The 27,311-nt window shown below is 44.0% G+C and overlaps 16 protein-coding genes and 1 non-coding gene across 17 annotated transcripts; 8 read left to right on the forward strand and 9 right to left on the reverse strand.

The window, feature by feature from the left end:
• Window positions 1-458: 458 nt before the first annotated feature.
• LALA0_S10e05072g (LALA0S10e05072g1_1) lies at window positions 459-2,162 on the forward strand (the record flags this gene model as incomplete). Its single annotated transcript, XM_022770513.1, has 1 exon — window positions 459-2,162. One exon carries the CDS (start codon window positions 459-461, stop codon window positions 2,160-2,162), a length of 1,704 nt encoding a protein of 567 aa, XP_022630422.1.
• A 241-nt stretch (window positions 2,163-2,403) lies between these two features.
• Window positions 2,404-2,477, forward strand: LALA0_S10e05094r. The gene has a single exon. It is a non-coding gene; the product is annotated as a tRNA-Val (tRNA).
• A 320-nt stretch (window positions 2,478-2,797) lies between these two features.
• On the forward strand, window positions 2,798-6,235 carry YCS4 (LALA0S10e05116g1_1; the record flags this gene model as incomplete). Its single annotated transcript, XM_022770514.1, has 1 exon — window positions 2,798-6,235. One exon carries the CDS (start codon window positions 2,798-2,800, stop codon window positions 6,233-6,235), a length of 3,438 nt encoding a protein of 1,145 aa, XP_022630423.1.
• A 71-nt stretch (window positions 6,236-6,306) lies between these two features.
• HEM15 (LALA0S10e05138g1_1) lies at window positions 6,307-7,458 on the reverse strand (the record flags this gene model as incomplete). Its single annotated transcript, XM_022770515.1, has 1 exon — window positions 6,307-7,458. One exon carries the CDS (start codon window positions 7,456-7,458, stop codon window positions 6,307-6,309), a length of 1,152 nt encoding a protein of 383 aa, XP_022630424.1.
• Window positions 7,459-8,728: 1,270 nt separating this feature from the next.
• On the forward strand, window positions 8,729-10,549 carry ALE1 (LALA0S10e05160g1_1; the record flags this gene model as incomplete). Its single annotated transcript, XM_022770516.1, has 1 exon — window positions 8,729-10,549. The coding sequence occupies one exon, from the start codon at window positions 8,729-8,731 to the stop codon at window positions 10,547-10,549; it is 1,821 nt and encodes a 606-aa protein (XP_022630425.1).
• Window positions 10,550-10,608: 59 nt separating this feature from the next.
• On the reverse strand, window positions 10,609-11,409 carry MED4 (LALA0S10e05182g1_1; the record flags this gene model as incomplete). The annotated part of the gene is made up of 1 exon (XM_022770517.1): window positions 10,609-11,409. The coding sequence occupies one exon, from the start codon at window positions 11,407-11,409 to the stop codon at window positions 10,609-10,611; it is 801 nt and encodes a 266-aa protein (XP_022630426.1).
• A 422-nt stretch (window positions 11,410-11,831) lies between these two features.
• Window positions 11,832-12,617, reverse strand: CMG1 (LALA0S10e05204g1_1; the record flags this gene model as incomplete). The annotated part of the gene is made up of 1 exon (XM_022770518.1): window positions 11,832-12,617. The coding sequence occupies one exon, from the start codon at window positions 12,615-12,617 to the stop codon at window positions 11,832-11,834; it is 786 nt and encodes a 261-aa protein (XP_022630427.1).
• A 290-nt stretch (window positions 12,618-12,907) lies between these two features.
• Window positions 12,908-13,990, reverse strand: DCS1 (LALA0S10e05226g1_1; the record flags this gene model as incomplete). The annotated part of the gene is made up of 1 exon (XM_022770519.1): window positions 12,908-13,990. The coding sequence occupies one exon, from the start codon at window positions 13,988-13,990 to the stop codon at window positions 12,908-12,910; it is 1,083 nt and encodes a 360-aa protein (XP_022630428.1).
• An 847-nt stretch (window positions 13,991-14,837) lies between these two features.
• On the reverse strand, window positions 14,838-15,554 carry SEC22 (LALA0S10e05248g1_1; the record flags this gene model as incomplete). Its single annotated transcript, XM_022770520.1, has 2 exons — window positions 14,838-15,448; window positions 15,521-15,554. The coding sequence occupies 2 exons, from the start codon at window positions 15,552-15,554 to the stop codon at window positions 14,838-14,840; spliced, it is 645 nt and encodes a 214-aa protein (XP_022630429.1).
• Window positions 15,555-16,693: 1,139 nt separating this feature from the next.
• On the forward strand, window positions 16,694-17,638 carry LALA0_S10e05270g (LALA0S10e05270g1_1; the record flags this gene model as incomplete). The annotated part of the gene is made up of 1 exon (XM_022770521.1): window positions 16,694-17,638. One exon carries the CDS (start codon window positions 16,694-16,696, stop codon window positions 17,636-17,638), a length of 945 nt encoding a protein of 314 aa, XP_022630430.1.
• A 312-nt stretch (window positions 17,639-17,950) lies between these two features.
• SPP381 (LALA0S10e05292g1_1) lies at window positions 17,951-18,973 on the forward strand (the record flags this gene model as incomplete). Its single annotated transcript, XM_022770523.1, has 1 exon — window positions 17,951-18,973. The coding sequence occupies one exon, from the start codon at window positions 17,951-17,953 to the stop codon at window positions 18,971-18,973; it is 1,023 nt and encodes a 340-aa protein (XP_022630431.1).
• Window positions 18,974-19,133: 160 nt separating this feature from the next.
• On the forward strand, window positions 19,134-19,886 carry RIB7 (LALA0S10e05314g1_1; the record flags this gene model as incomplete). Its single annotated transcript, XM_022770524.1, has 1 exon — window positions 19,134-19,886. The coding sequence occupies one exon, from the start codon at window positions 19,134-19,136 to the stop codon at window positions 19,884-19,886; it is 753 nt and encodes a 250-aa protein (XP_022630432.1).
• Window positions 19,887-20,023: 137 nt separating this feature from the next.
• Window positions 20,024-20,671, reverse strand: RPB5 (LALA0S10e05336g1_1; the record flags this gene model as incomplete). Its single annotated transcript, XM_022770525.1, has 1 exon — window positions 20,024-20,671. One exon carries the CDS (start codon window positions 20,669-20,671, stop codon window positions 20,024-20,026), a length of 648 nt encoding a protein of 215 aa, XP_022630433.1.
• A 353-nt stretch (window positions 20,672-21,024) lies between these two features.
• DUF1 (LALA0S10e05358g1_1) lies at window positions 21,025-23,823 on the reverse strand (the record flags this gene model as incomplete). Its single annotated transcript, XM_022770526.1, has 1 exon — window positions 21,025-23,823. One exon carries the CDS (start codon window positions 23,821-23,823, stop codon window positions 21,025-21,027), a length of 2,799 nt encoding a protein of 932 aa, XP_022630434.1.
• A 335-nt stretch (window positions 23,824-24,158) lies between these two features.
• Window positions 24,159-24,509, forward strand: MHF1 (LALA0S10e05380g1_1; the record flags this gene model as incomplete). Its single annotated transcript, XM_022770527.1, has 1 exon — window positions 24,159-24,509. One exon carries the CDS (start codon window positions 24,159-24,161, stop codon window positions 24,507-24,509), a length of 351 nt encoding a protein of 116 aa, XP_022630435.1.
• Window positions 24,510-24,713: 204 nt separating this feature from the next.
• Window positions 24,714-25,553, reverse strand: MRPS9 (LALA0S10e05402g1_1; the record flags this gene model as incomplete). Its single annotated transcript, XM_022770528.1, has 1 exon — window positions 24,714-25,553. One exon carries the CDS (start codon window positions 25,551-25,553, stop codon window positions 24,714-24,716), a length of 840 nt encoding a protein of 279 aa, XP_022630436.1.
• Window positions 25,554-26,162: 609 nt separating this feature from the next.
• ADH5 (LALA0S10e05424g1_1) lies at window positions 26,163-27,218 on the reverse strand (the record flags this gene model as incomplete). Its single annotated transcript, XM_022770529.1, has 1 exon — window positions 26,163-27,218. One exon carries the CDS (start codon window positions 27,216-27,218, stop codon window positions 26,163-26,165), a length of 1,056 nt encoding a protein of 351 aa, XP_022630437.1.
• Between the last annotated feature and the right edge of the window lie 93 nt (window positions 27,219-27,311).

Here is a 27,311-nt window from a genome sequence, read left to right on the forward strand (position 1 = left end):
GCTTCATTCTTTTCTTTTTCTTTGGCAAGGGTTCCATTTCCCATTATTCTCTGCTGGCAGGAATTTTGGTACTGATTAAGATGGACTACTTTTATTAACCCGCGATTTTGGCTTTGTCTCACAGCTGGTCTTTTGAGCAAGGCTCTTTTATGTTTTAATTTGGCTTTAGATAAAATGTACATTATGTATATGTATACTTATATATGTATCGGTAAAGAACACACTTTCAATTAGTTTGGTTAGTTGTATTCTAGAGTTGGATATGGCTATTTTGTGATTGACGTTAAATCGGGATGTCTGTCATCTTTCATCGGTGCTGTCATTGATCTATTTGACGACGCTAAAATAAAGATGTCATATTTACATGAAGTTATTTGAGTTTGTACCATTTCAGAGCACTCTCTTCAGCATTGGAGGGATAATTTGGGTCCCCAGGAGCTCATAAGTAGCAGAACAAAATGAATTCATCACCACATTCACGAAGTAGCGTTGATCTTCGTTCTGAGGAGAAGAGCGCCAGTTCTAAACTAAGAGACTTTTTGCACAGAACTGAAAGCCACTTGAATTCAAATGTCGTGAATGGGAGTAAAGGCCATTTACGATACCAAGGTAAAACGTATAAAAATAATCCTTCTGCTACATCTACGACCGATGTTCATGAGGTGAAAAACGTGAATCCTTTGGTCGAAGAATTTGTGGCAGCGAGGGTCAAGGTAGAGCCTAAAGTTGCTAGCACTATACGGTTCGGGTCTAATCAGACCAAGTTTTTTGACGAAGACGCAATACTTGGTTGTTCGATGAAAAAAGACTCCTTCCAAGCAAGTGAGATCAGCTCCATATTAGTTGTCAAGGAACAGGAACTGAGCGGCGTAGATGACAGCTTCAATGCTGGATGGGATGAAACCATTGAAATTGAGAATCCAATAATTTTGGAAGGCATGCTTCGCTGCTGGGAAGCTTGTGGTATACCTGATTCCGAGTTTGACCCTACAGACTTAGTCATGACGGTGCAAAAACTCAGCTATGGGATCTTACAGGCATTGGCGAACCAAGGGGCGGTCAGTAAGCTAGTTAGGGAAGTTGAGATTGAAGAGATCTCCGAAGATTTTGAGGAGTGTTGGTTGGATCTTTTGGAAGCACTGCAATCGGAAGAACAAGTGGAAACGCTAAGCGCCGAACTATCAGGCCAATTCAAAATAAACGCTGAGCAGAAAGCTCAAAATGCAATTCTGGAAGACCGTGTCAAATATTTGGAGTCTCAATTGGAACTTCAATCCAGGAAGGAAAGCGAATTTGAGGATCACGTTGCAAAATTGCATGAGTTGACACGGTTGTACGATGAACATAGTGTAAAGTACCACGACGCATGTACCAGGGTGAGTAAAATGGAATTGGATCTGGAAGAAAAATCTCTGAAGAGCGAAGCTTTGTTGAGAGAAAATTCTGAGATTAGAGAAGACCTTGTGACGCGTGAACACGAGCTAGCAAAGTGCCAAAATCAAGTACGACGTTTAGAGCGAACGATTTCTCAAAGTCAAACTGAAACAGATAAGATACTGGAGCGGAAAACCCACCATTGTGACCAACTAATGCTAAAATGCGAAAATATCGAAAAGATCTGGCAGGAAAAATATTCTCGTATGCACAACGAATGTGAGAAACTTAACACGCAGTCCCAAAACCTAAAACTCGACTTACAAACATCGAAAGAAGACATGGAGAAATATAAACTGAAAACCGCTGAGTCTTTAATTATGCTGCATGCGTCCCGAAAGCGGGTTCAAGAACTCGAGGCTAAATTCTCAGATTATTCAGCTAAAATAGCCACGACGTCAGCTCAGGTTGAAAATCTATTAGAGTTCAAAGAGAAGGCAAAAGCTCGAATTATGTCACTGAAGACTTCAAAGCTGGCATTAAAAAAACGAAACGGAGAGATACAAAGCGAAGAAAAGCTGTTACGGTCTCAGCTGAACGAAATTATTGACCAATACGAGATGAAGGATACTGAAAACCACAATCTTATGATAGAATTGGAAAAGACGAAAAAGCTCTTCGAGGAAACAAGAAGCTTATTCAAAACACCTGTTTCACCGCTAGGACATAAAAGCATCAAGAAACATCGGCCTTTACGTATAGTTACAAATCGCGTTGACGCTTGCTAGCTTCGTCATCGTGTCTATATACTGTCGTCCAAGAACAAGGACTGTTTTCCATCATTTAAATGCCTGAGAATAAAGTTCAGTCTTACTAAAACATTGAAGATAAACGGTTGTGCCGAGACTACCGCAATGAAGTACATGAACGATGATTACATCCGCTATAAGCAGCTGGCACAAGCACATAAGGTAACATGATATTTCTTGAACATTGTATTCTTTAAATTTCATCATTTTCTTAAAGAATGGTTTCGTGGTCTAGTCGGTTATGGCATCTGCTTAACACGCAGAACGTCCCCAGTTCGATCCTGGGCGAAATCATATTTTTTTAAATTTTGTCACTTTATCAATCCACCAATCTCGTTAGTATAGAGATGAGCTTTAGTCGCACTAACGAAATAAAAACAAAGTTGACAAAGGCTACAAGTGTAGACTGGCAATTTCATCACCACCGTCATTGCCAATCTTAACTAGCGCTTTACGTGCACTCAACTTCGGCCACAGGTTTTCGAGCTCCACGTGTTATCTTTTGGTCCTAAGGTAAGTGAGTTGAAAGCTCTGTTGTTATATATATCACTGAAATAACACAATTGATACATACAACCTCGTCGCGTGTCACCAAGTAACAGTCTACTATAAGAATGCAGGAGTTTTGTCTCTCAGACTGGCTCACCAAGTTCCAAACGGGTGACAAAGAAAGCTTTCCTGCGGTGGAAAATTCAGCCGTCGAGCTTAACACAGCTATTGACGTTCTCGCGGTATCACCAGAGCTTATAGATGACAACGAAGAGACGCTAGAGAGTTTGATCGATTTGGCACACGGTTTCCGGCACCTCCCGACCCAGCATAAGATTCAGTTGACGTATCTCATAAGTTCATCTTTGGGCAATTACGCGCAAAACGTTGAGTCCAGTTTGCTAGAAGGTGCTATTAATTCTGAAGTGGCGAGCAGTGTTCCACAATGGAAACGACAGCTCGAAGAATATGGATATTTGGTGCATGTTCTGCTCTACTTTTTGGAGCAGGAAATTTCAAGTTCTGCATCGCAAACAAACGCAGCTAAGGCCAGCGGAAGAAGTCAAAAAGCATCAGAAGTTAACGCCAATGCTACCAAAAAGACATCGGGACAGATTGAAAATTTGCTAGAAGGCATTTTGAAGGTTTTAGGGCTGAACTTGTCGCGCATTTTCCAAACTACTCCAGAGAGAGATCTTTTCCTTGGCCTGTTCACCAAACCGATCTATGTTCTTATTGAAACTGAGCAGATTCTCAAAATGCCAGCAATCAAGCTTTTCATATTGAAAATCATTGGAACAGCTGTCAAAAATCATGCGCAAAGCTCAAGCACGCAGAACGCAATCCTCACTTCTTTGACTTATTTTGCTCATCTGAATACGTTCACAGCTGAGTTGCTTCGCACCATCAACAACGACTTCGATTATCCACAGCTAACCGAAGATATACTACGAGATATCAGCAACAAAGAGTTCAACAGTAAGGATGTAAAGGGGCCAAAAACAATAGCCTTATTCTTGGTGAAATTATCCGAGCTCATACCACGGATAGTGCTACGTCAAATGACTTTAATCGTCAAACTACTCAATAATAGTTCATTTACATTAAGGTGTGCTGTTGTGGAAGCTTGTGGTAATATAGTTATCGAAATTTCGTCCAAACGTGAAGATTTCGACCTATACAAACAATCTGCAGAAGTCCTTATCGAGCTCTTGGAAGAAAGGTTTACTGACTCGAACCCTTATGTTAGAACAAAAGCAATACAGGGCTGTTTGAAGATATGTGATCTACCTGTTAAGCTGAAGAGAAACAGGTCTAACATGGTCGACCTAGCCGTTCGTTCTCTACAGGATAGGTCTTCTCTGGTTCGAAGAAACGCTGTTAAGCTTCTCACCAAACTCATACTAACTCATCAGTTTGACGCTCTCCATGGATCGCAACTGAAACTGTCGCAATGGCGCAGTCGGTACGAAGATGCCGAGGCCGTATATGCTAATACGTTGGCAGCAGCCGAAAGCAACACAGCAGGACTAGACGACGCTATTGAGAGGAGCATACACCAGGATGACGAGTCATCAAATGAAGGTGATGATGTGCGGATGTCTAGGCTCGAGAGGGAAGCAGAAAGTTTGCCAACCACCAACTCAAACGCTGCATTCAAAATGAAATTAACCATTCAATATTACAAAGATGCTTTAGCATTCATCAAGGGTATCCACGAAGGTATTCAGAGAGCATGTCAGCTTCTGTTGTCTCGAAACAGAAATGAAGTTCTGGAGGTCATGGACTTTTTAGTGTTAACGGATGCTTATGAAGTTGAGATTAGCTATCTTGGCGTTCGCAAGATGCTACATCTCGTTTGGATGAAGGGAACTAACGACGAAGGTACGAGCATTGTATCACATCTCATATCTTGCTACAATCAACTATTTCTCACACCTCCTGATGGGTCAAATTTCCGAGATAAAGCTGTCTACATTGCCAAAAACTTGATTCATTTGACGGAAAACACGTCTGCTGCAGATTTGGCTTCTTTAGAAAAGCTTCTGGGTCTCATTTACGAGGCAGACTATATAAATCAGGACGCTGTAAATGTTCTTTGGGCTATCTACAACTCAGGCGCCCAGGATAGCAGCGCTAGTGATACTAAACAAATCCGCGGGGCAGTTATTGTCCTCAGTATGCTCTCTCTGGCCGATAATAACGTTGCATTGAAAGGGCTTGATTCACTGCTTACGATAGGATTAGGTGAAGCTGGTAGAAAAGATATTGTTCTACTAAAATATTCATGTGTTGCCCTGCAGCGGACTGTCCCAAAAACTGCAAGTACCGTAGCAGGATCCCTTGTACAGGAAACAGACGCTGTTAAGAAACTACATGCTAGGATAATAGAATATGTGGAAGATCCGGAGTACTATCCCGCTTGCGAAGAAGCTTTGAAAGCCCTTTTTGTGATATCATCATCGCCAGACACTGTGGCCACCGAGATTGTACGAGAAAAAACTATGATGACATTCGGCAGAAATGAATTTGAAGATCAGTCAAGTCATACGTCCTCCAGGATAGTGTCCCTGGCTCAGCTTTTGTTCATTGTTGGCCATGTTGCTATCAATACGACAATATATGTGGAAAAATGTGAAGCCGAATTTAAGAAACGCAAGATCGAAGCTGAGAGTAAGAATTCTTCGGCAGGTGATGCTGACAGAGCTGATCAGGCTGCTGAACGACAACAGGAACTTGAGATGATTGGCGGTACTAATGAAGATGACTTTGCTGATGCCGTGAACTTTGTCAAGGAAAACGAGCTTTTATTTGGGGAATCCTCCCTGCTGGCAAGGTTTGGTCCCCTGGTGGAGGAGATTTTATCGAATAACGTGAAATTTGCGGACTGCATGTTGCAAAGAACGGCGGTCCTATGCCTTGAGAAGTTTATGTGCGTATCGTCGAAGTATTGCGAAAACAATCTGCCTCTACTAATCACCATTCTGGAAAAGTCTCCCGACCCTATCATACGTTCCAATGTGATATTGGGCCTTGGGGACATGGCAGTGTGCTTCAATAATCTTGTTGATGAAAACACCGAGTTTTTATATCGTCATTTGCACGATGATGATTTAATGGTTCAAAAGACTTGCTTAATGACAGTGACGTTTCTAATTCTTGCTGGTCAAGTCAAGGTCAAAGGGCAGCTAGGACAAATGGCCAGATGTCTTGAAAACCCCGACCAAGGTGTAAGTGACATGTGCAAGCTGTTTTTTACCGAGCTAGCGACTAAAGACAATGCTATTTACAATGGATTTATTGACATATTCAGTGGCATGTCGAATGATGAGCATCTCGAGCGAAACTCTTTTAAGAGGATACTTAAGTTTTTGCTCACTTTCATCGACAAGGAAAAACATCAAAAGCAGTTAAGCGAGAAGCTGTTAATGCGTTTGCAGAGATCCGAAACACAAAAGCAGTGGGATGACGTTGCTTTTGTGCTAAACAGTATTCCTTATAAAAGTGAAAAGGCTCTCGCTATTTTAGCAGATGGTTTCAAGCTTGTAGCGGCTAGAGAATAAATTTGCTGTTGCCACGGTGAATTGACACAAGGCCTAATTTTATAAGTAGTATCAAGCTTTCCGTATTTTTATCATTGAGGGGAAGAGCTTTTATTGGAATGATCACCGAACACTTGTGATGGATGTTCAAAAGTGTCATTTGACTTTCCTAATTGGAAGTCTAGCGGTAATTGTTTAGAGTAGAGTTCACCCTTCTGTAAATGGTCCTTAACCAAATCTGCCAACCCTTCAATGAAAATTTCACTGCCGTTGAGTGACTCACAACGTTTTATTTTATCTTTATACTCGGATTCGCCAATGACTTCCAAATCCAGCTCAAATAAGGTCTCAATGTGGTCTGAAGTGAAAGCGATGGGTATCAAAATCAAGCCCTTTTGTGAAGGAGCCAGCCACTCTGTAACATCTGCGGTTTGAGCACCCAACCATGGTTTGGGCCCGACCTGTGATTGCCAAACGAGTCTGTAAGGGTTGGAGAATTTCAGCTCGCTCATTACGCTGTAGACAGTGGCACCTACTTCGGCTGGGTAAGCATCACCGGTGTTGATAACATCCATGGGCAAAGAATGTGCAGAAAACAGTAGAACCACGTCTTTCCGCACTTCCTCTGGGAAATCCTCAAGTCTTTTTTGAATGTTCGTGGCAAAGGCCTTGACAAGGCCCTTATGGGTTGGCCAACGGTCGATCACAGACCAAGAGATGGATCTTTCGGGGTCTAGTTTCTTGATCTGTCTCCACAGCTCGTTGATGGAGGATCCAGTAGTCGAATACGAGAACTGTGGATATTGTGAAAAGGCCACTGCTTTCTGCACACCGTCTTTGAGCATTTGTTGGTAGGTTTCATTGGTGAGGGGCCTAGCGTATCGGAAAGCCACATACGGCTTGTGCGGTGCGGATTCAGGACAGGATTTGTCCAAAATCTCACACACCTTTTTCGCTTGATATTCGGACCATTTACGGATTGGTGATCCTCCGATTTGCTCGTATTGCTTCTCGATTTTGGGAGTGCGAAATTTGCTGATATACTTGGCTATCAATGGTTGGTATTTCTTACTGATAGGAATGAGGTCGTTATCTGAGAAAAGCTGGTATAAAAAGTCTCTTGTCTCGGGTACCGTTGAGGGTCCTCCCATGTTCATGAAGACCACTCCAGTAGGACTTTTTTCAAGGGAAACTCTCGTAGTCGAGAAGAGCCGCTTGCTCACTATTGAACATCTAGACAGCATTGTTGGCTATATAGTGATAGTCTACTTAAGAGGTGAATACTGAACCCAAACCGACGGTTTTTATCTGAGGGTTCTTCATCGTGTCAATATTCAAATCAAATTTCCGGTGACTATTTAATTAGCTGTATATATAGCTGTAATTAAAGTCATTCGAGTCGAAGTTGCTATCCATATATAAAGACGTCAGCAAAACATTATTTATTTCATGAAGATGTTTAGCTATTCACGATACCGTTGAAAACCGCTATTTTCAAGCTCTATGTGAGTTTTCGAACGAGTTGAAACGCTTGTTTTTAGGCCAAGTTGTAGTTATACGAGTGTTGCACAAAGCACACGGGAATTGAATTTGTTGCTAGAGACGTACGATATACTCGAGATTGTTGGATCTCAGAAACATGTAGCATGGTCTCAAGAGCCGACTCGAAAGACTAGCTTCTTCCGTTTTTTGTCAAGAGTACACTGCTGAAAAGAAGACAATTTCAAACTTACAGCAAAGAGAAGACTACATTCGCAAGGGTGTAGGAAATGGAGTGGAGCTCGATCAAGATAGGCCACCGGTGATGTGTTTCTGCGACCAATTTGGCTTCGTGTGCTAACCGATGCGTCATGATGTGTTCGATGCATATTCGTTTAGCACGAAAGAATAATAATTGGCGCCTAATCATGTGCACCCATAAAAAATATTCGATTACGTACACACTTTCATGGAGTCATTTATTGACCCAGTTGCGCGCTTCGACTCAAGGAAATCACCTAGATAAATATCTATTTGTACACGTGACATCGTCATCTTTTTCCCTCATTTTGACTGTCGAGGTGTTTCCGCCTATAAAACTTCGGAGTTTTGCTTGCATACCTGTTGGTATCCAACTCACACATATGGGTTTTATCAGGAATACCAAAAACTCCAAAAGGAAAACATGTGGTCATCAGAGCGAACAACGAAAAGTTTAAGTAAGAAGTTACATCTGTTAGTGACCGAATGCCCGCATGAAATTTGTAGAGCATGTAGTCTCATGGTGTCATCTCTCCCGAGATTCCCTGGTACTTTCTTCAACGTGAGTTTCTTTGTCATGTTGCACGAAATATCCAACTCTCGCTCCTGTAAATTGATCTCATCTCGAGCCCGACCCTCTCTGTACGATTTTGAACCTGGATCATGTTTTCAATGTGCACTTAATCCTCTTTTTTTTACACGACCAGCTTCGAACCATTCAAGCCCTTTCGTGAGTTGTAGCCAGCTTCGTCTTTTTTCGGCACTCTATTCATCATGGGCAACTTCATTGAGTCCAGAATCCTGGAGCTTTCTGATAAAACTGGAGTAGACGAATTGACACTGAAACTGGCAATCTGCCTTTTTTCATCTTTCCCCTTCAACGCAGTTTTGAAACGTTTACCAGACCACAAAACCTCTCTGAAATGCTGGTATATTGTGGCTGTCTCGGCATTCTATTTGTTTGGGGTCCTCAACATTTTCACCGGATTTCGTACCCTGTTTTTGAGTAGTATGTTCACATATGTGATCTCCAGGTTCTACAGCTCTAGATTCATGCCCTTCGTTAACTTCGTGGTTGTTATGTCTCATTTGGCCATCAACCATTTCAGCGTTCAATTTTTCAGCAATGCTGATGAATCCAAACTCGATATCACAGGAGCCCAGATGGTCCTGGTCATGAAGCTGACGGCATTTGCATGGTCGTACCACGATGGTAACCAAGCAGATCAAACCAAACTTTCAGAATTTCAAAAAGCACGCGCTATCAAAAACCACCCTAATCTCTTGAGTTTTATGGCGTACACTTTTTTTTATCCTTCCTTATTCACTGGACCAAGTTTTGATTTTGCCGATTTTGAGTCATGGCTCAACTGCGAGGTTTTCCGTGATCTGCCCGATACGAAAAAACCCAGACGTCGGTGGACAACCTCAGATCCTAACCTCCGCAGACAGATCCCAAAATGTGGACTCTTGGTACTATGGCGTGTTGCGCAGGGCATTTTCTGGATCGTACTATCAACAATCCTGCCCAATTACATCTCAAAGGAGTTTATGTTCACAAAAGCGTTTGGACAAAAGTCTTTCCTGTACAAAATCCACTACCTCTACATCCTCAGCTTCTTGTTCAGACTCAAATACTATGCCGCCTGGACCGTATCGGAAGCTTCGTGCATATTGTGTGGGCTTGGCTACAATGGTTATGATCCACTTACAAAGCAAATAAAGTGGGACAGAGTGCGCAATATCGACATTTGGAAGTTTGAGACCGCTAGCAATACCCATGAGGGCCTTGAGGCGTGGAACATGAATACTAACAAATGGTTGAAACATTACGTTTATTTGAGAATTGCAAGACCGGGATCTAAACCAGGTTTTCGCAGTACACTATTCACTTTCCTCACGTCCGCGTTTTGGCATGGCACTAGACCCGGCTATTACCTCAGCTTTGCAACCGGTGCGTTATATCAATCCTGTGGCAAGATATTCAGACGCAATTTGCGTCCTCTATTCTTGAATGCTGAGGGGAAGGCACTTCCGTCGAAGATACTCTACGATGTGGTCTGCTTTTATGTCATGAAACTTGCTTTTGGATACTTGGTACAGCCGTTCGTGCTCTTGGAATTACCTTCTTCTTTGAAATGCTGGAGCTCTGTTTACTTTTACTTGCATCTAGGCATTCTGGTAACTTTCCTGATATTCAAGGGACCATACGCTAAATCTGTGATAAAATTCCTTCAGGCTCATCAGGCCGCCACTGTTGCTAAAAAGGAGCAGAAAGAGAAACTTGAGGAGGCAGGGCCCCTAGGCGAGATTGCCAAAGCCAAACGGCTATATGAAGAAACTGAAGCTATTCGTGACATGCAACTTGGAATTCCAGATGCAGATTTTGACAAGTTCGATTTTGAAGAGGCTAAACGCGACTTTTCAGAGTTCTTCGAATCCTATGAGAAATGGAGAGCTGAGAAGGGCCTGGAAATTGAAGAACACAACCTGCAACGAGCCTTTGAAAATTTCAAAAGGGAATTGTCGTCTGGTCAGGAAAGACGAGCGAGCTTCAGTGTGTACTCGCCTCGACCCATTCGCAAAGAAGACTAAATTTCTTCGAACCAAATATACATTTCTGTAGCATATCTTGTGACTGTCGATAGGTAACATCAAAACTCCTCAGCATTGAAGAGGTCAAGATCAAGATCAATATCGTCCTCTTGCTTTTCTTCTTCCACGTCCTTGACGGCCGCACCAGTAAACTCAAACGAAGGTCTACGATCCCTTACTTCTGTATCAGCATCCGGTGCACCCGTGTATTCTTCACCAGTCTCGTTTGGAGCGTCTTGTTGAAGAATTGAGCTATCTTGTGTCGTGAGTTTCTCATTTCCGTTCTCCGACGCTCTCAGAGAGGCTATGGCCAGCATACCTCTTCTCATAGCGTCTTCCGCAGGCCACACAAAATTGTTTGGTCCTACCGAGCCTTTATCAAACGTTGGCGGTACATGTGTGAATTTTGCGAGTTTCATGGCATAATCGAGCAGCACGTCTGTGAATACTTTTTCGCGCTGCTTGAGCATAGTGTTGCGCTCGAACTCCACTTGCTCAAGCATGGGTAAGGAATTCAGATCCCGGTGGCACTCTGTGAGCGTTTGCAATATTCGTGCGATTTTTGTATCAGTTTTTGAGTGTTCTTCGTCAAGACGCCTTGCTCGACTGTCGATTTCATCATAACTCTGAAGCGACTTTAATGTATCCGAGAGCTTTTTATCTGCCTCAATTAGATCTCTAGCACTCTGTATGTCGGGATGAAATTTATCCACAGACGTAACAAGGCGTCCCAGCGTCTCCTCATACTCGCAAATATCGTTGTATATTTGAGCCTTTCCCAGCTGATTTTCGCTCGAATTTGGACGATCTGATCCTGATCTTTCAGGGCCAGATGTTTTTGAGACAAATGATGTACTCATACTGGGCACCTCAGACGCCTGATTGGTTAGAATGAGCGTCAAAGGGTCTGCTAAAGTGAGGATTCTCAATCAAGCGATGAGGTAGGTGAGTTAGAGATTTCAAGATGCTTCTTATGAAAATATAATCACGTGCTCATAGAGGTACTCGAGTACAGAATTTTGGGAAAAATCCGGTTGCTTATGAGTACATACTGATATACTAAACGGGTAATTGATTGGGTATTCACGTATGGAGTTATTATTATCAAACTCGCTAGCAGCGGCGCTAGAACTATAAAAGACAGTATGAACTCTTCACGCTCCATTACGCCTGGCGAGTAGTTATGATTGTCGAGTGTGTGTTGGAGTTCTCTTTGCCTCGTTACCAGGAACTCCAATGTTTCTTGCCAGTAAGCTCTGTATCTCAGCTTAACCTTGAGATCTCAGTAGTGATCGTCTTCTGTAGGCCCTGGACATTTCTGGAGTAGCTCTTCTTCAGTGGTGAACTGGGCTCCACAATAAAAACAGTAGAAAAATTCGGTTCTCATGTGTACATGCACGCCCCGTATTTGCTGTACGGGACTGAGTTCTTCAAAAATGACTAGCTCGTCATCGATGTCATCTGATTTCGCAGAATCAGAGTCCTCCGATCGAAGTTCCGTATTTTGCTCCTTCGATCGTAGTTTTTCTTGTAGCTCCATGACGTATCGCCTCCAGAGACAGTTGTAATCCCTTGGATCACTTTTGATGTCGAACACATCCACATCGCCGCTCAGCTCGAAAGCTTTTTTTTGCATTGCGTGTAGCGTGCGCATTTCAGTTGTACGCTGACGTTTCTCTTGAATCCACCTCTGGTAGCCCTCTTCATCGGCCGCATTCTCTTTTCTGTTGAGGGACAATGGCTGATGTAAAGTGTTTGCTCCAATCGGAGTGTCTCTTCGAGCGACCCATATAGGGTTTTTCAAGCCCTTTTCTGTATTTCGGCCAAGAGTCTCACCAATATTAAATCCCATTTTGCTCATCATGGCGAAGCCTTTCGGAAGAATCTCTGATGCTTCTTGTTGCTTACTGTCTACTTTTCGCAGTTTGGTCTTGGGCTTTGAGGGCTCCACTACCGCATTTTCGTTGGGTAGCAACATAGTCATATAATCATCCTCTTCTTCCTGCTTTGATTCTTCTGAATCCATTGAACGTTTATTTGTTGAAGCACGGCCTTCATCGGAACTCATAGTTTGTAACTCTTGCTGTATCAAAACCGATTCTTTCTCCCAAGAAAGGCCTTTAAAGTATCAAGCTCCTTCGCTAGCAGTAATTATCAACAAACTTAATCCTCTACTTACTTTTGATCATAGAAATCGACCGTTACAAATAAACCCGCAAATATGGCAGGCATTAGTCCCGTTCTCCTTTGGCAAGGGTCGTCCAAGCTTTTGTAGAAATAACTAGTATAACAAAATAATGTTTTCTCAGAAAAATTCACCTTTTTCCTATGATATCCCACTTATTCTGTGGATTGGCATTATTCAAAGTCATTGATGACTTTGGGTGCCTTGGGAATACCATCTTCTCTCAACTGCCGAGGAATTTCATGTTTCATGCCACGATTCCAAAGATCGTGGTTTTCGCCCAAGACGTAAGTGATCGTTCGTCCTGCGAAGCCATCTTTGCCTAGGTAGTTTAACTGTTCAATCACCTCTTCCAGTAAGAATGCTTTGCCGGATGAGATTCCGTCACCCAGACCGCCGTGTTTCACATTCACGATGTGGATGTGGAAATGGTAATAAGAAGGCTGGTAATGGATAAAAACTCTTAACTCATCTGGATGGATAGCATAATTGTAGCAAGCTGGAATGACGGTTTTGATTTTCGTGAGTAATTCGACGAGCCAGGGCTTGTGTTCTGGCCTGAGGTCTCTTAGAGAGCGGATATCATTACGGAATACCAATGCCACCAAATACAACGAATCTAGGTTCACGCCATCCCATTTCATATCGGGCAAAACAAGGAAGCCCTTGGGCAAGTTTTCTTCTACAAAGTCTTTGTACACCACACGTTCCGACTCTGCACCGTTGTAGAGAATATTGTTAACCCACCTCAGACGTGATTCGCTGCTCATCTCCTCGATATAAGGCTTAACAACTCTCTCGTAAATCTCAGGCGTTTCCCGCAGCATATGATAGTCCTGGACCTCATATTTACGGATGTGCACCGGGGTAGCAGGCCAAATGAGATTGATTTTTGCGGTCGGATTGCGGTCCAAGTCTTGCTTCAAAAGGCCGGCTCCCCAGTAATAAATGTCGTTCGAAGCAATTTCCCGCAATTCTTGAATCGATTTCAGACAAGAAAATTCGTCTTCGCAGTTGTGAAGAACGGGCGTATTGCGTCCGTTCTCCTTTTTCAGCACATTAGTGTCATAAACAAAATGCATTTTTTCCATGGTCACAATGGCGTCCTGTGCATCGATTTTTCCCAGAAGCGAAATCACTTTTATTTGCGGATTGGAGTCCAAAATTCGCACGAATTTGAACTTGCCGATTAATTCCTGCAACGCAATGTTTTGGGATGACCCATTTGATGACGAAGTTGCCGGAGTATAGTTCATCTGTCTCAAAAACAAAAAAAGTAGAATTCGAGATCAATTTTTAGGGGATAGGGTCCAAAAGACCGTCTAAAGCTCCGGTTTTTTTACACCTATTACCGTTGAAACTACAAAAGATCAACGCTTAGTAAAGCCTTACAAGTGCTATTGATTACTGTTTTCGTTTCCGGTTGGTAATGCTCATCACTTTCCCAGAAGCAGGAACAAGCAAGGGATCTTTTTATCATCTCAGTAAGCCCTAATTTTTTTTCATCAAAGGGAGTTTTCGTGGGTAGTGATAAGTATTTAAACAATGATCTAGCTTCACGTCTAAAGTGATCATAGATCATTTGAATGTGTCAAGAGAGTCAGTATCTTTTAAGAAGGGAATTAGAGGCGGAAGTCGGATTGTAATTGCTCTGCATTTGAGTGTAGATGTGTGGGGTAGCTTTAGTTTTTGTAGGTTCGGCAACCAGGACTTGTGGTGGTCAAATTGGGAGGACTTCCCAAAAAAAAAAAAAATGGACAAGACAAAAATAATCCGGGGTAAAGCGCACTGTAGTTAATGGAGAAGTAAATTAGAGAGTTGCAGAGCCGGATTTTCTGTTTCCGCATCGATATTGTAACCGAACGACTTTAGACAGTCCTAATAGTGATAAAATTAGATATTTGTCGACAAGTTTGATTTTTTCGGTCACTTTGTACTATTGCGTCGCCCACATACTGGAAGGATGACAGATGTCCTATGGCCATGTTCTGCGGTAAGTAACGTGGCAGGATGATAGTGACATGCGCTGCGGTATGCGGTTGGTGAGCATGCTGACGCCCGGCACAGAACGGTAGAGGATGTCTCCTTATCTCCCCTCACCTCTCATCTCAAGAATACCCACCAAATCAGAAATACAAAAATAAACGCCACGACTGCTATCGGCGCGTACTGGCTGATGAGCAGGTCGAAGTTGATCTTCTGAGCGGACTTCCGGTACTTCTTGGAATTCTGTTTCAGCGACGCGCTCAGATCGCTCATCTTGTCCAAGGAGTCCCCACGGTACAGTAGGTCCTCAATATTCTTGGTCATAATCTGCTTGACACCGCTTAAATCCTGGTTGAGCTGATCTAGATTGTTCTGAACCCGTTTGTCACTATAGAGCTTTTTGGTTTTCTGCAAAAAATTGTCAAATGTGACAAAAGCGTAGGGACGAATCGAAGGCTTGCCATACTCATTCCCGTAAGAATGCTCAAACTCCTGGGATATCTCTTTGAGGTACGAGAAGGCTAGACTACGCGAGAATCCTTTGTCTACAATGACAAAATAGGCAATCGTGTTTACACGCACGTAGTGAATCTCGAAGTTCCCACTCTCCAAAGTTGCCTCGTCGGCACTATTCGGCGTGAGTTTCGATACCAGGACTTTGACTTTTTTCCTCTGTTCAGAAAGAAGCGGATCGGTGTCGTCATCGACTGACGAGCATAGTGGGAGACCTGTGATTAATTGTTAGTGATGAGCTTCAAGTTGGGCACACAAGGGAATGGGTCATAGCGGGCAAAACGTACCATCGTCTCTGAATATCAACGTAGACTTGATCATTGCAGGTGAAGCGTATATGGTCTTGAAGACGAACTAGACTCTCTGCTCGTCTGGTTGAACACGTATATTTTGATATAACAATTTAACGACCACTGTCGTGTGAAAGGCTAGCATTTGAGAATTGTACTAGTACAGCTTCAAATCATCTGTAAACATCAAAAGAAGGCCTGTATTGATGGTCCAAATGCCTGAATCTTCTAGACTTTCAAGTCTCGTGTCCAGGATCTTTTTAAGGGCATTTCAAGCGTTAAAAATGCCATATTGAAAGGTAATTTGGTGATCAAGATCTGTAACCAACATGTTGAGGTGTATATTTGTGAAATGCAGACCAAAGGTGATTGGTATGGGGGACAGAGCGTTAACGAGCCAACAAAACGGTGCTCCTTCTGTCTCTCTTTCTCTTTAAAGTTCTAATATAAACTACCGTCATGAAGTTGATGAGCATCTAATACTTGAAAAGACATAGAAATCAGAGAAAACATAGCTGGAAAAGACGGTTCAGCTTATCGCCAGAATATAGCCGACATGATACTTACACCCACAGCACTGATTTGATGGAAACTTAAATTCATGAACCAACCTTACTTTTGATGTTGCGGCTCTGCAATCCTGCGAAAACTAGACATAGTCAACGTCTGATTCAAGAAAGAATATCATACAAAGCGAGACCAAAATCAAGAGAACACCATTTACAGACGACCCTCATCACATTTGAACTTCCTAGGTAATTTTCACAACGTTTGAAGTCGCTTGCCTCAACTCTGGTATCAATGTCGCAGATGTCACGATAATAACGGTCGCCTGTATATTAAAATGAACTGTCATTTCACTTACTGTCGTCGTACCATGAAAATCATCGTCCCGACTCTTTTGACAGCGACTAAAAATACTTGGCGCACCCAAGATCCGTATGACGCCAATTTTACCCGAACAAGACTTCTTTTATTCAGAACTACGTTAATTCTACGTTTGATCGAACGCAGTCACGAGAGGGCTTAGCCACGTATGAGGGATACCAGACAAACTACACCCGGTTCTTATAAGAGGTAAATCAGGGAGTTATAAGAAACTTGCCAAGACTTACTTCATCTCTTGCAACGTACCTTCAAACACCACGGCTTTTGCTGATAAATTCTGTGATGAGATTTGGTACTTTGAGCACTGCGCTCTTAGAAGGGCTATCGTTCGTGTTTGGCAATGGAGACCATCCGGACGGTCATGACGAGGAACTAGCCCGCTACATGGGACCTAATGAAGCCGCTATGGTGGCTCGAAAAATGGCAGCTTTTGAGCATACCTTGCATGCCAACACCATCGATCGGGAATCAGGCACGCCAGTTTCGTTTATCGAGTATTTTGTAGGATCCGACGTTTGCCACGGTGTCGAGACCTCCAGTAATGGCAGCATTATATTGCTACTTCTCAACATGAGCTCAACGTCCAAGAACTGGTACAACGATTCTAAGTTTTCGGTGTCGATAGAAAAGTCAAACCATTGGAAACTGCACAAGCCTGCAATGGCCACGCCACGCGCCAACTACTTTGGGGAGTTGAAGCCTTTAGAGGCCTCTAAGGCTCTAGAACGTTGTTTTCTAAAACGGCATCCAGATGCCCGTTGGTGGATTCCCGGCGGGGACCATGACCAGGTTCACGATGGCCAATGGTTCGAGTTTGATGTCAGCGAAGTGCGTTTCATCGGTGGGTTTGGTGATTCTGCGTATATTGGAACTATCAGCGGTGAAGACTACCAGGGAGCTTTCAACGGTTCGCATCCCCATCGTCCACCACATCATCCACCCCACAACCCATTTGGAAATGAACATGAAGACAGGGAAGGTAGTGAGAGAGGTGAAAAGGGTGAAAAGGGTGAAAAGGGTGAAACTAGACCTGCTGGACGCAAACTCTTATCACCACAAGTTTCAGATCACGAAGAAGTCTATTTCCAAGTTGATCGCCACACTAAAGACAAGTCTATTACTTCCGGTGATAAGTCCACTGACAAATCGGGCAAGATGAGAGACTCAAAGAAGAAGCCCAATTCAAGAGTGAAATGTGGCACCATGAAGGTCGCTCTTGATTTCTGAGTGTAGCTAAACTGGAATTGGCTATTTAGGGCAGCTTCATGTCAACCGTTTTTATACTTTTATATCCATTTATGACTTTTCCAGACACACAGACAGTTCCGACAACGCTTCTCAGGACTGCTCAGAAGATAGCAGGCTGCACAGCATCGGGATCACAACTTGAAGCTTAAAAAGTTTACTTGACTCGTAAAGATCCCATCATACTTTTACACGTAGTTGAGCAAGTCTATTAGATCAATGGCCAAAACTACCACTACTACCTACTGCCTGTTAAAATAAACGTTGAGGGCAGTACGTGGAGCAAGTTAAGCCATGGCAATACGGCATTTTAGGCGAAGAGATATTCCTGAGGAGGTAGCTAGCTCTTCAAGCGAATCTTCGGGCGATGAACAGCCTGAAGACCAGAGCGATGAGCATACCGATGAGCATACCGATGAGCATAATGATGAGCACAACGATGAGCACGACAATGCGCATAATCAAAGAAAACTTCATGAAAAGGAATTTCAAACTGGGCCGGTCTCCGTTCAATCGTCACATAATCCAGGAATATCCTCACCGGAAGTTGGCGTTGGTTCTGGCAGCACCGAATCTGCTGCGAGATTCGTCATCCCGGAAGAAACGTCAGACTCACCGGGAAATAATTCCGATGACCAAAAAGTAGAAGGCAGTGACGAGACTGAAGAATCTTCATCCAGTGATGACGAGTACGTCCTTCACAAGCCTGTATTTTTAAAACGGCCTCAAGGAAAGACCGGCAATGTATCCACAGCTTCAGTTCGAGCGTTGAACACCGATAAAGACGTCCTCTTAGCCAAGATACAGGAGGACCACAAGAGAGTTGACAAGAACAAAGAACTGATCTCTTTGAGAAAAGACAATATTACTTCTAATCAAGACTTACTGGCAAACATTCTGGCTCTCGACGATGATGACAGTCAGGAACCGGACAAAGAACATCTATTATGGGAAGAAAGACAGAAGCAGCGAGCTTTGAGACAGCGGCGTCTGGAAGAAAAGAAACAGGCAGAGCTTGAGGATTATGAAAGTGCCAAATTGGCCAATGCCTCTGTTTTTGACTCTGAAAGTATAGAAAGAGCCAATAAGCCAACGAAAAGTGCTCTTAAAACAAATCCTGCCATTCTCAATGCCTCGAGTTCTACAGTACTTCACAATAGCGAGGCTGAGAAGCGCAAGGCCGATCAACAACGGCATAAAGTGAAGAAATCACGGAAATACAATCCTCAGCCTTTACGTAGGACAGAAGCGAAACTGCAGTCGGGACCCTTTCAAGCACAAGCTCAAGATGAACAGAATGAATACTCGGTGATTTAGCTGGGACCTTTCGAATCGTAACTACGAAGTCAACCCGTCTCGACGTTAATGACGATCTAGCTCATCGCTGAGTTTCCATTAAGTCCTCGTAGGATTGTCGATGAGGAAGAAGTCCATGCAAGCTTATCCACAGAGAACCCTTTGTCAATGAAGGTATAGAATGTCTTTGGTTCCGTTGAGAGATGATCTGGTTCCTTTCTTGAAATCATACCTTCCTTCGAATGAGGAACAAAGACCAGGTCTAAAACCATTTGTTACTTTAACATATGCACAATCGATGGACTCGCGAATATCAAAGGGTAAGGGAGTTCGAACAGTGATTTCACACTTGGAAACTAAAACCATGACCCATTACTTGCGTTTCCATCACGATGGAATTCTTATTGGCGTTGGCACAGCACTGGCCGATGATCCTGGGCTGAACTGCAAATGGAGCCCAGTAGACAAGATCGCTGACATGCAGTGTTCTCCACGGCCAATTATCTTAGATCCACAATGCAAATGGCGGTACGAAGGATCCAAATTGCAAGAATTGGCCGCTCAGAATCTAGGGAAACCACCAGTTGTTGTCGTAAACAAGTTACCGGCATGGACTACTAAAGCGAAAGCAGTTACGTACGTAGAGGCACCAGTTGGTCCAGATGGAAAATTCGATTGGCTTCCTTTGTTTCTGCTGCTCAAAAGACAATTTCAACTCAATTCGATAATGGTAGAGGGTGGAGCTGTGGTCATAAACGAGCTGCTTTCCAGACCAGACATTGTGGACAGTATAATTGTCACCATAGGAGCAAAGTATCTAGGGATACAAGGAGTGGAAGTGAGTCCACCAGCGGGTGAAATAGAGATGGATGATGTAGCTTGGTGGAAGGGCTCCAAAGACGCAGTCGTTGCTGCCAGGTTACACAGGACATAGAACTCATTATTTTATATTCTACAAAAAAGATTGTAAGACAGCGTAAAACCCACTTCCAGGGCGGATTTTTTGACTTTACAAGATCAACAAACTCTTCTTTCTTTTTTTGGAGGGGTCTTCATTCTATTTCCAGTATTTTACAAACACACCCTGTAACTCGCGTAACGTCCAGAAGTCTCACTCTTCCTGATGATTTTGACAACATCGCCTCTTTTCAAACCTAAATATAATGCAACCGGATCCATCCGCTGGATTCTGGGTAATTGGGATTCCTTGAGTCTGTATCTTCTGAGCAACTCTTTCTTCTCCTCGTCGCTCAATTTTATATGCTTGGGCACCAACTCATGGTGCGTGATGTTTACAACCAGCGACGCTTCGTGGAACGTTTCTATAGTTGCTGGCGCTACCGAGGGCAGCAATTTCATCGCACTGGGCGTCACACCATTTTGGTAAACGAAAATCCCAGTTTGGAAGTTCTTTTCGCTAATGTGAATGACGAAGTTTTTCATTGTCTTGATACCAACAGAAGCTTCATCACAAAACTCAACCCACAGCGACCCCATATTGGGGAATTTCTCGATCGACTCCTCCACGGGGTTTGATTGAAAAGACATCATCTTACGCTGTGGACGGCCCATCGAATCACAGTATTTCGTTTTGAAATCTTCCAGTGAAAGATCAATTTCTTCCTGTGTAATGAAGTACCCACGGTCTTTGACCATCTCTTTCACAGTTCTAAAAGCTCTCCAAAGTCTGGACACATTTCTCTCGTTTTCTTGATCCATTATTACCACCTTGATCAACCTCTTCAAGCCTTCTTATCCACCTTCTAGAGCCCATCTTGAACTAGATTTCGAGCTGAGATGGACCACATTATAATGAAAATTTTAGAACTTAGACCCTTCGTTCATAGTGCCATCGCCAAATATCTTGGTTTAAAATACAACATCAGAGCGTCAGTGCTCCAGAACGTCAGATATCCATTGAATTTGTATCGCTCTTCTGGCTTTGCTCTATGCTCTCTATTGTGAATTCAATACCCTTCTGATCAAGGAAAACGGCATGGGGTTCCTGGTTTATTTTTTTTTTCTCGGTTCCTGCCTTGCCTGCTTCAGCTGGCTCTAGAGCCCCCGTCGAGCTAGACTTCACTTGACGACGTAGTTTTTCTTCGGTATTGCATTACTATATCGCCTTGGGACTTCCAGTACGACGTCTTTACGCTGCCCAGTGCCATTTCGTTGTCCAGCAGTTGATTCTTGCATAAAAGCTCAAGCCACTCACTGGCGGGTGTGCGGGACCGCATTTCTGGGGTTTTAGAATCAAACCGATCCACCACATAATTGAGAATCTTTTTCACTTTGACTACAGTGGGTGCGTGTAGTTTTGTGTACGCTTCAGCCACTTTTGGAAGTGGTTTCGGCTTTCGATCGCCATCACGTTCGCTGTGCTTGTTGCGGTGAAACGGCAGATGGTGGTGATGCGTGTGTTGGGAGTGCTCTGAGTTAAGAGTGGTTGTTGAATCCTCAGCTGAATCAGGATCGTGCCATGGCTCAAGTATGAATGTCAATTTGGGGTAATTCTTTGCAGTTTTCTCATCTTTGATCAAAGCTTTCCCCATCCAATAGGGCAAGTTCCGCTCCAAAGATTCGAAGACTTGTTGATTGGTTCCTTTGCTTGAAAGGAGCGGAGTATCGTAACGTGGGGGAGGAACATAAGTTGAAAAACAGACCGTATCACCGCTTAACCCTTCTTTCCAGCAATTGACAAGAAGCAGAACGCCTGCTTTTATCTCAATGATTGGTGACTCATCTTCCCTCGTAATCTTGGAGTATGGCGGTTTCCGGCCCAAGATTTTAAAGCTTGAAGCGTTTGCATCAAATTCTTTAATGTACTCGTTCCGCAATTCTGCAACAAGATCGCACATGAACTTCTGCTTCTTCGTAGGTTCGGGGTTTGAACTTTCGCTATTCTTGACAGTTCCGGAACTGTCACTGTTAGCAACCTCATGGTGCATGAAGAAGTTTGGCTTGGAGACTTCTTCATCAGCGTCTATTGCTGCGTGGAAGCTTTTTTGAGGTCCTTTTTCCTCTCCTGTACCACTATCATCCACCTCACTGGGGTTGGAACCTGAGTTGGTATTATTGGCGGTAGACAAAAGCTTTAGCCTTTGAGCTATGAGCGACCCCGTGCTCAAAGACCTCCTCTCAAGAACTGGGGTTTGAAATACGTCACTTTTACTGCCTTTTGTGGATTGGCCATCCAAATGTGAACTCGCTGGCGGAGGAAGAATAAAGGAATCTTCTGCCACCAACGGTAAGCTATCTTCCGGTACGGGCGTGCTGGGCAGGGAGGCTGGAGATGGAGATTGCCGACCCTTTGAGAGTTTGGTAAACAAAGAAAGTTTTCTTTTGTCTTTCAATCCGGGCCTATTAAGCTCACTCGACGTGGTATCCGCCGGAGCCTGAGAAGGCGAGCCTGGAACCGAGCTCTTTTTGGCGACAAGATCTTTGCGGAACGATTCGTCTCTCGCAATCGTCCATTCGATGAATTCGTTCAAAATTGAATTCACAGCTATCCTCCCCACATTGTAGCGTTCGTCTATCTCGACTTTTATGTCGTTAATAATTTTGTAGTGTTCCAGTGCACTACCATAAACTTCGGTGTTCACGAATTTTGGCGATATTTTTATGAAAAGCTTTCCTGTCTTGATAGACACGGAACACCAATGCGCCAAAGTTTCTTTGGTATTGTGTTGATTCACAAGATCGTCAAAATTCCCCATTGTATCATCAAAAGTGTCCAGCAGCTCGCAAGATACTATGTCCCACCTTTGGACGACACCTTTAGTGTTTTGCGTTATGACATGCCTCCTGTTGGTCAGTAAAGAACTTTTCAGCAAAGCATCGCCGCCCTCAAGCGTTACCACTTCGCCTGACTCGGTGTTGAGCGTGTGGAGGCTTGAGTCACCAGATGAAGAATACCAAATGTCCCCATTGTCAAGCTCGAGCATAGCTAACAGTCCTTTAGAATCCTGGTCGGGCGGCAGGACAGCTGTTAGTCTTGGCGATTCCCATGCGCCTTCTGTTATACTGACTCGCGTTATCGCACCACGCGAATCGCCAAGCAAAAACTGTTCTAACGACGTACCTTGGATGCACCACACTGGAGAAGCCCATTTCCACGAGTGTATCAGTGCGTCTGCTCCTTCATTCATCCCCAGTTTCGCAACCTCCCACAAACTGATCATACCATCTGAGCTTGTGCTCATAAGTCTTGTGCCCATTAAATGCAGTAACTTAATATTTGTCTTGTGAGCCGACTTAACCTGACCCACTTTTTCTCCTGTCTTGCTTGACATCAGCACTAAATTCCCATTATTATCACCCGCCACTAAATTGAACGGCAATCCATCGATACTAACCGATATCAGGGCGTACAGAGACCCGGTTTCTTCTGGCTGTGTATTGTCTATAGTGTGCGTTAGAATAGAGGTTCCGTCTTGTCGCACTTTCCAGATCTTGGCCTTCATATCCAGACCACATGTGGCTAGTTCCCAGTCGCCAGCAACGTTTTTGCCTACAGCCGCTACGCATTTGACATAATCGTCGTGGTAGCCCAACATTCTACTAGTCCAATCATCGTTTTCCGGGTTCACTGTCAGCAAACACAGAAAAAAATCATGACTGACAGTAACGAATCTGCCGTCGTCTAGTTCAACCATATCACTTACCCAATCACTGTTAGTCTGCATTCTTACCCGTCGCCATTCTCCATTGTTCTGGGTATGTCTGATCACAGTGCCATCTCTGCCACATGTAAGGAGCAGATCGGGAATACTCCGCGAGTGAATGATCTTAGTAATTGGCAAAATGTGGGATTCATGTATGTTAGCAGATCGTGGTGGTATTAGTCCGTATGACACGGTGTACTTGCTCATAATGACCTCTTACGGCTTATGTGACGCAACAAACTACCAGCAACGGCCAACTAGTTACGATTTTTTGGCGCAGTAAACTTAGGCTTTTAGCCAACTTACAAAAGTTTGTAGAAGCTTCTTATAAGCAATTTCCAAAAAATCTTTAATGTCACAGAAGTACTCCTTCGTGTCCCTCGTGCCCTTCGTTTCGAGGTTCGTTTTTCCCCGCTCTTTCTCGAGAATAAGTTCTACCCTTAGCAGGGTGTTAAGTTCAGAAAAGTTGAGTTAATTTACCACCTATCTCGAGTAAGAAGAGAGGCTCGAGGGAGAACATCTTTCGAAATCGAGAGCTCGAGATGAGTGAGAGAGAGGGAAACAATGAAGACTTGCGTGAGAAACTAGTACCTCAACTCAAGGGTAAACTTTGGTACTGTCTGGAACAACAGGTCAAAAACGAACTTCCTGCTGGCGTGAACTATTCGCCCAAATTTATCAATGCACTAGTAGAACTGACATTCACGCAATTGGTGGAAATTGGTGGGGATTTAGAGGCTTTCGCGAGACATGCAGGACGGGAAACGATTGTGGTAGACGATATGATGCTAATGCTGCGAAAATCACCAGAATTGCAGTCTCTGCTGCTACAGAAACTGGAAAAAGATGCGTCCGGAGGGCCTGTAGCGGCAGCAAGAGCAAGCAAACGGTAGATAAGTAATCTGCTACTGTATGGGGTTTGAATGGAATTCGCTACTGTTCGTTGAATAGACTATGTACAAGAACTATCGTGGAAAATGCATGCCGGAGTGTGGATACGATATGAGATGTTGTATATGTGGGTGAATGGACAAGTTCGCTCGTACAAGTTCGCTCGTTCGTATGATGCGGAAAGGGGTGTGGTGCGAAGCGCGGCTTCATCTCTTGACCCACGTAGGCATCTTTCTGGCCTTCTTTTTACCAGGCTTCTTCCTTTCTACCTGTCTATAGTCTCTGGTGAGAACACCGGCTTTGTGCAGTCTTGGTTTCAGCAAAGGATTGAACACCAACAACGCTTTGGCAATCGCATGCATGGTGGCCTCGGCCTGCCCCGTGACACCGCCTCCAGAGGTGGTCACGAAAACGTTGTATTTTCCGAGACTATCGACGACCTTGAGTGGATACGCCACGGACTCACGGTCCTTCATCTTCACAAAATAGTCGTTCAATTGTCTGCCATTGACGAGGATTTCTCCGGCTCCCCTCACCACCTGTACTTTTGAAGTAGAAGTCTTTCTGCGTCCCACGGCAATACTTCTACCAAACTCGTCAAGAGTTTTCACAGACACCTGCGACGCTTGGAGCTTCGTCTTTTTGAAATACTGCGACAACTCAAATGTAATTTCGTCATTAATCAATTCTGGCTCGATGGTATGCAGTCTATTCAGGAGTGTAAGCAGCTGCTGGTATTGGGTGGGCTTCAGACGTGTACCACCGCCGATCAAAGCGTATTCGCCAAATGACAACCATGCTGGTCTCTCGCTTGGCGCCACCTGAATTGTTGGCAACTTGACGTATTTGCGCAGAAGAGCTTCTAGCCTATCAATACGATCCTCATGGTGGGGATTGGCAGAGTAGAAGGTGGTGAGTTTAGGAACAATTCTGGTCTGTTGCAGGGAATAGTCTTTATTCAAATGTGAGAGATTAGTAAAGGTTCGGCACCTAGAGTTGCGGCCCGAAAGCAGCCTAGTTGCGCTAGTGCACAGCCGACTTAGCATAGCAGTGGGCGACGCGGAGAGAAAGTTGGAGTGAGCGGTAGGATTCGAACAATCTGCTCGTTCGCGATCGCACTACATGATGAATTTGATATATGTAGTTCTTGAGAGAAATTGAAAAATTTCCGTTCGTGCTGGGCGATCTTGTGGTAATGGGATAAATATGGTGACGGAAAAGGATAAAGTGATATGAAGCTCGTCGAGCGATAAGTAGCGTCTTTGGCGAAGAGAATACATGCTTCTCGAAGGCTATGAGTGACTTTGAAGAAGTGAAAGGGAAGTTGCTGCTACTACTACTCTTTTCCGCAAGTCCTTTGATCGAACAGTCAAACCAAAGCTGACAGCCGTCTCGTATTTAGTTACTATTGTGTCCTACCTTACTGGCGTAGCGACAGGAAACGAAAATACTTAGGTTATGGCACTGTCACACAGCTTATGACAAAGCTTTTTGATACTTTCTACCTCGTTGATGGTCGTGTTAGTACTGTCGTATTCAAGCAAATATTAATCCTTAAAGGTTTATCATAGCATTTAGTTCATTAAAAATAACGTTTACATTACATAAAGGGAAGGGGAAACGCAGTCGATATGCGAAACAGGCAAATTGACAAATTATTTGCTGGTGTCGACAACGTATCTACCGATGATCTTACCCTGTTCCATCAATTCGAAAACCTCTGGTAGTTCAGACAAGCCACAGATCTTAATTGGCGACTTAACCAAGCCACGGGCGAAGAAGTCCAAAGCTTCTCTGGTGTCAGCTCTGTTACCAACGTAAGAACCGACAATCTTGTAGGACTTGACGACTTGGCTGAAAACTTCGGATTTGCAGTAGGCGTTGGCGGGCAAACCGACCAAAACAACGGTACCGTTGTTTCTGACGTATTCGGTGGAGGCGCTGATGGCAGCCTCAGACACAGACACGTTGATGACACCGTGGGCACCACCGTCGGTGAGCTTGTTGACTTCAGCAACAATGTCCTTGGTGGTACGGAAATCGATGAAAATTTCACCACCTAGCTGTCTGAAAAGTTCTTCTTTGCCTTCACCACCGTCAATTCCGAGAACACGGTAACCCATGGCCTTGGCGAACTGGACGGCTAGGGAACCTAGACCACCACAAGCACCGGAGATGGCGACCCAGTGGCCGGCAGCCAATTCAGCGGACTTCAAAGCCTTGTACACGGTGACACCGGCACACAAGATAGGAGCCACTTCGGCTAGATCGGTACCCACAGGGATCTTGGCGGCCTGCACGGCGTCGGCTGTGCAGTACTGTTGGAACGAACCGTCGTGAGTGTAACCAGAAAGATCGGCTTGAGGACAGTTGGACTCGTTACCCAATTCACATGACTCACAGTTCATGCAAGAGCCGTTGAGCCACTTAACACCGGCGTAATCGCCGACTTTCCAGTTTTTGACGTTTTCACCCATGGCAACAACCACACCGGCACCTTCGTGGCCACCGACTAGAGGCAACTTGACGTCTAGAGGCCAGTCACCTTTCCAGGCGTGCAAATCGGTGTGACACACACCGGAGTACTTGATGTTGACCAAAAGCTCGTTGGCCTTTGGGGTTGGCACATCGATGTCCTTGTATTCAAGAGCACCACCGTTCTTGTAGAAAATAACACCTTTCTGGGTCTTTGGGATTTGATGAGCAGACATTTTTCGTTTTTCGAGATTATTGAAAGTTTGGGAAGAGCTGTAGTAGTGTTATACTGGTGAGAGTAAACCTTGCTGAATTCTGGGGAAATAAAA

Source organism: Lachancea lanzarotensis, scaffold LALA0S10 (genome assembly GCF_000938715.1).
Source record: "Lachancea lanzarotensis genome assembly LALA0, scaffold LALA0S10, whole genome shotgun sequence".
NCBI classification, from domain to species: domain Eukaryota; kingdom Fungi; phylum Ascomycota; class Saccharomycetes; order Saccharomycetales; family Saccharomycetaceae; genus Lachancea; species Lachancea lanzarotensis.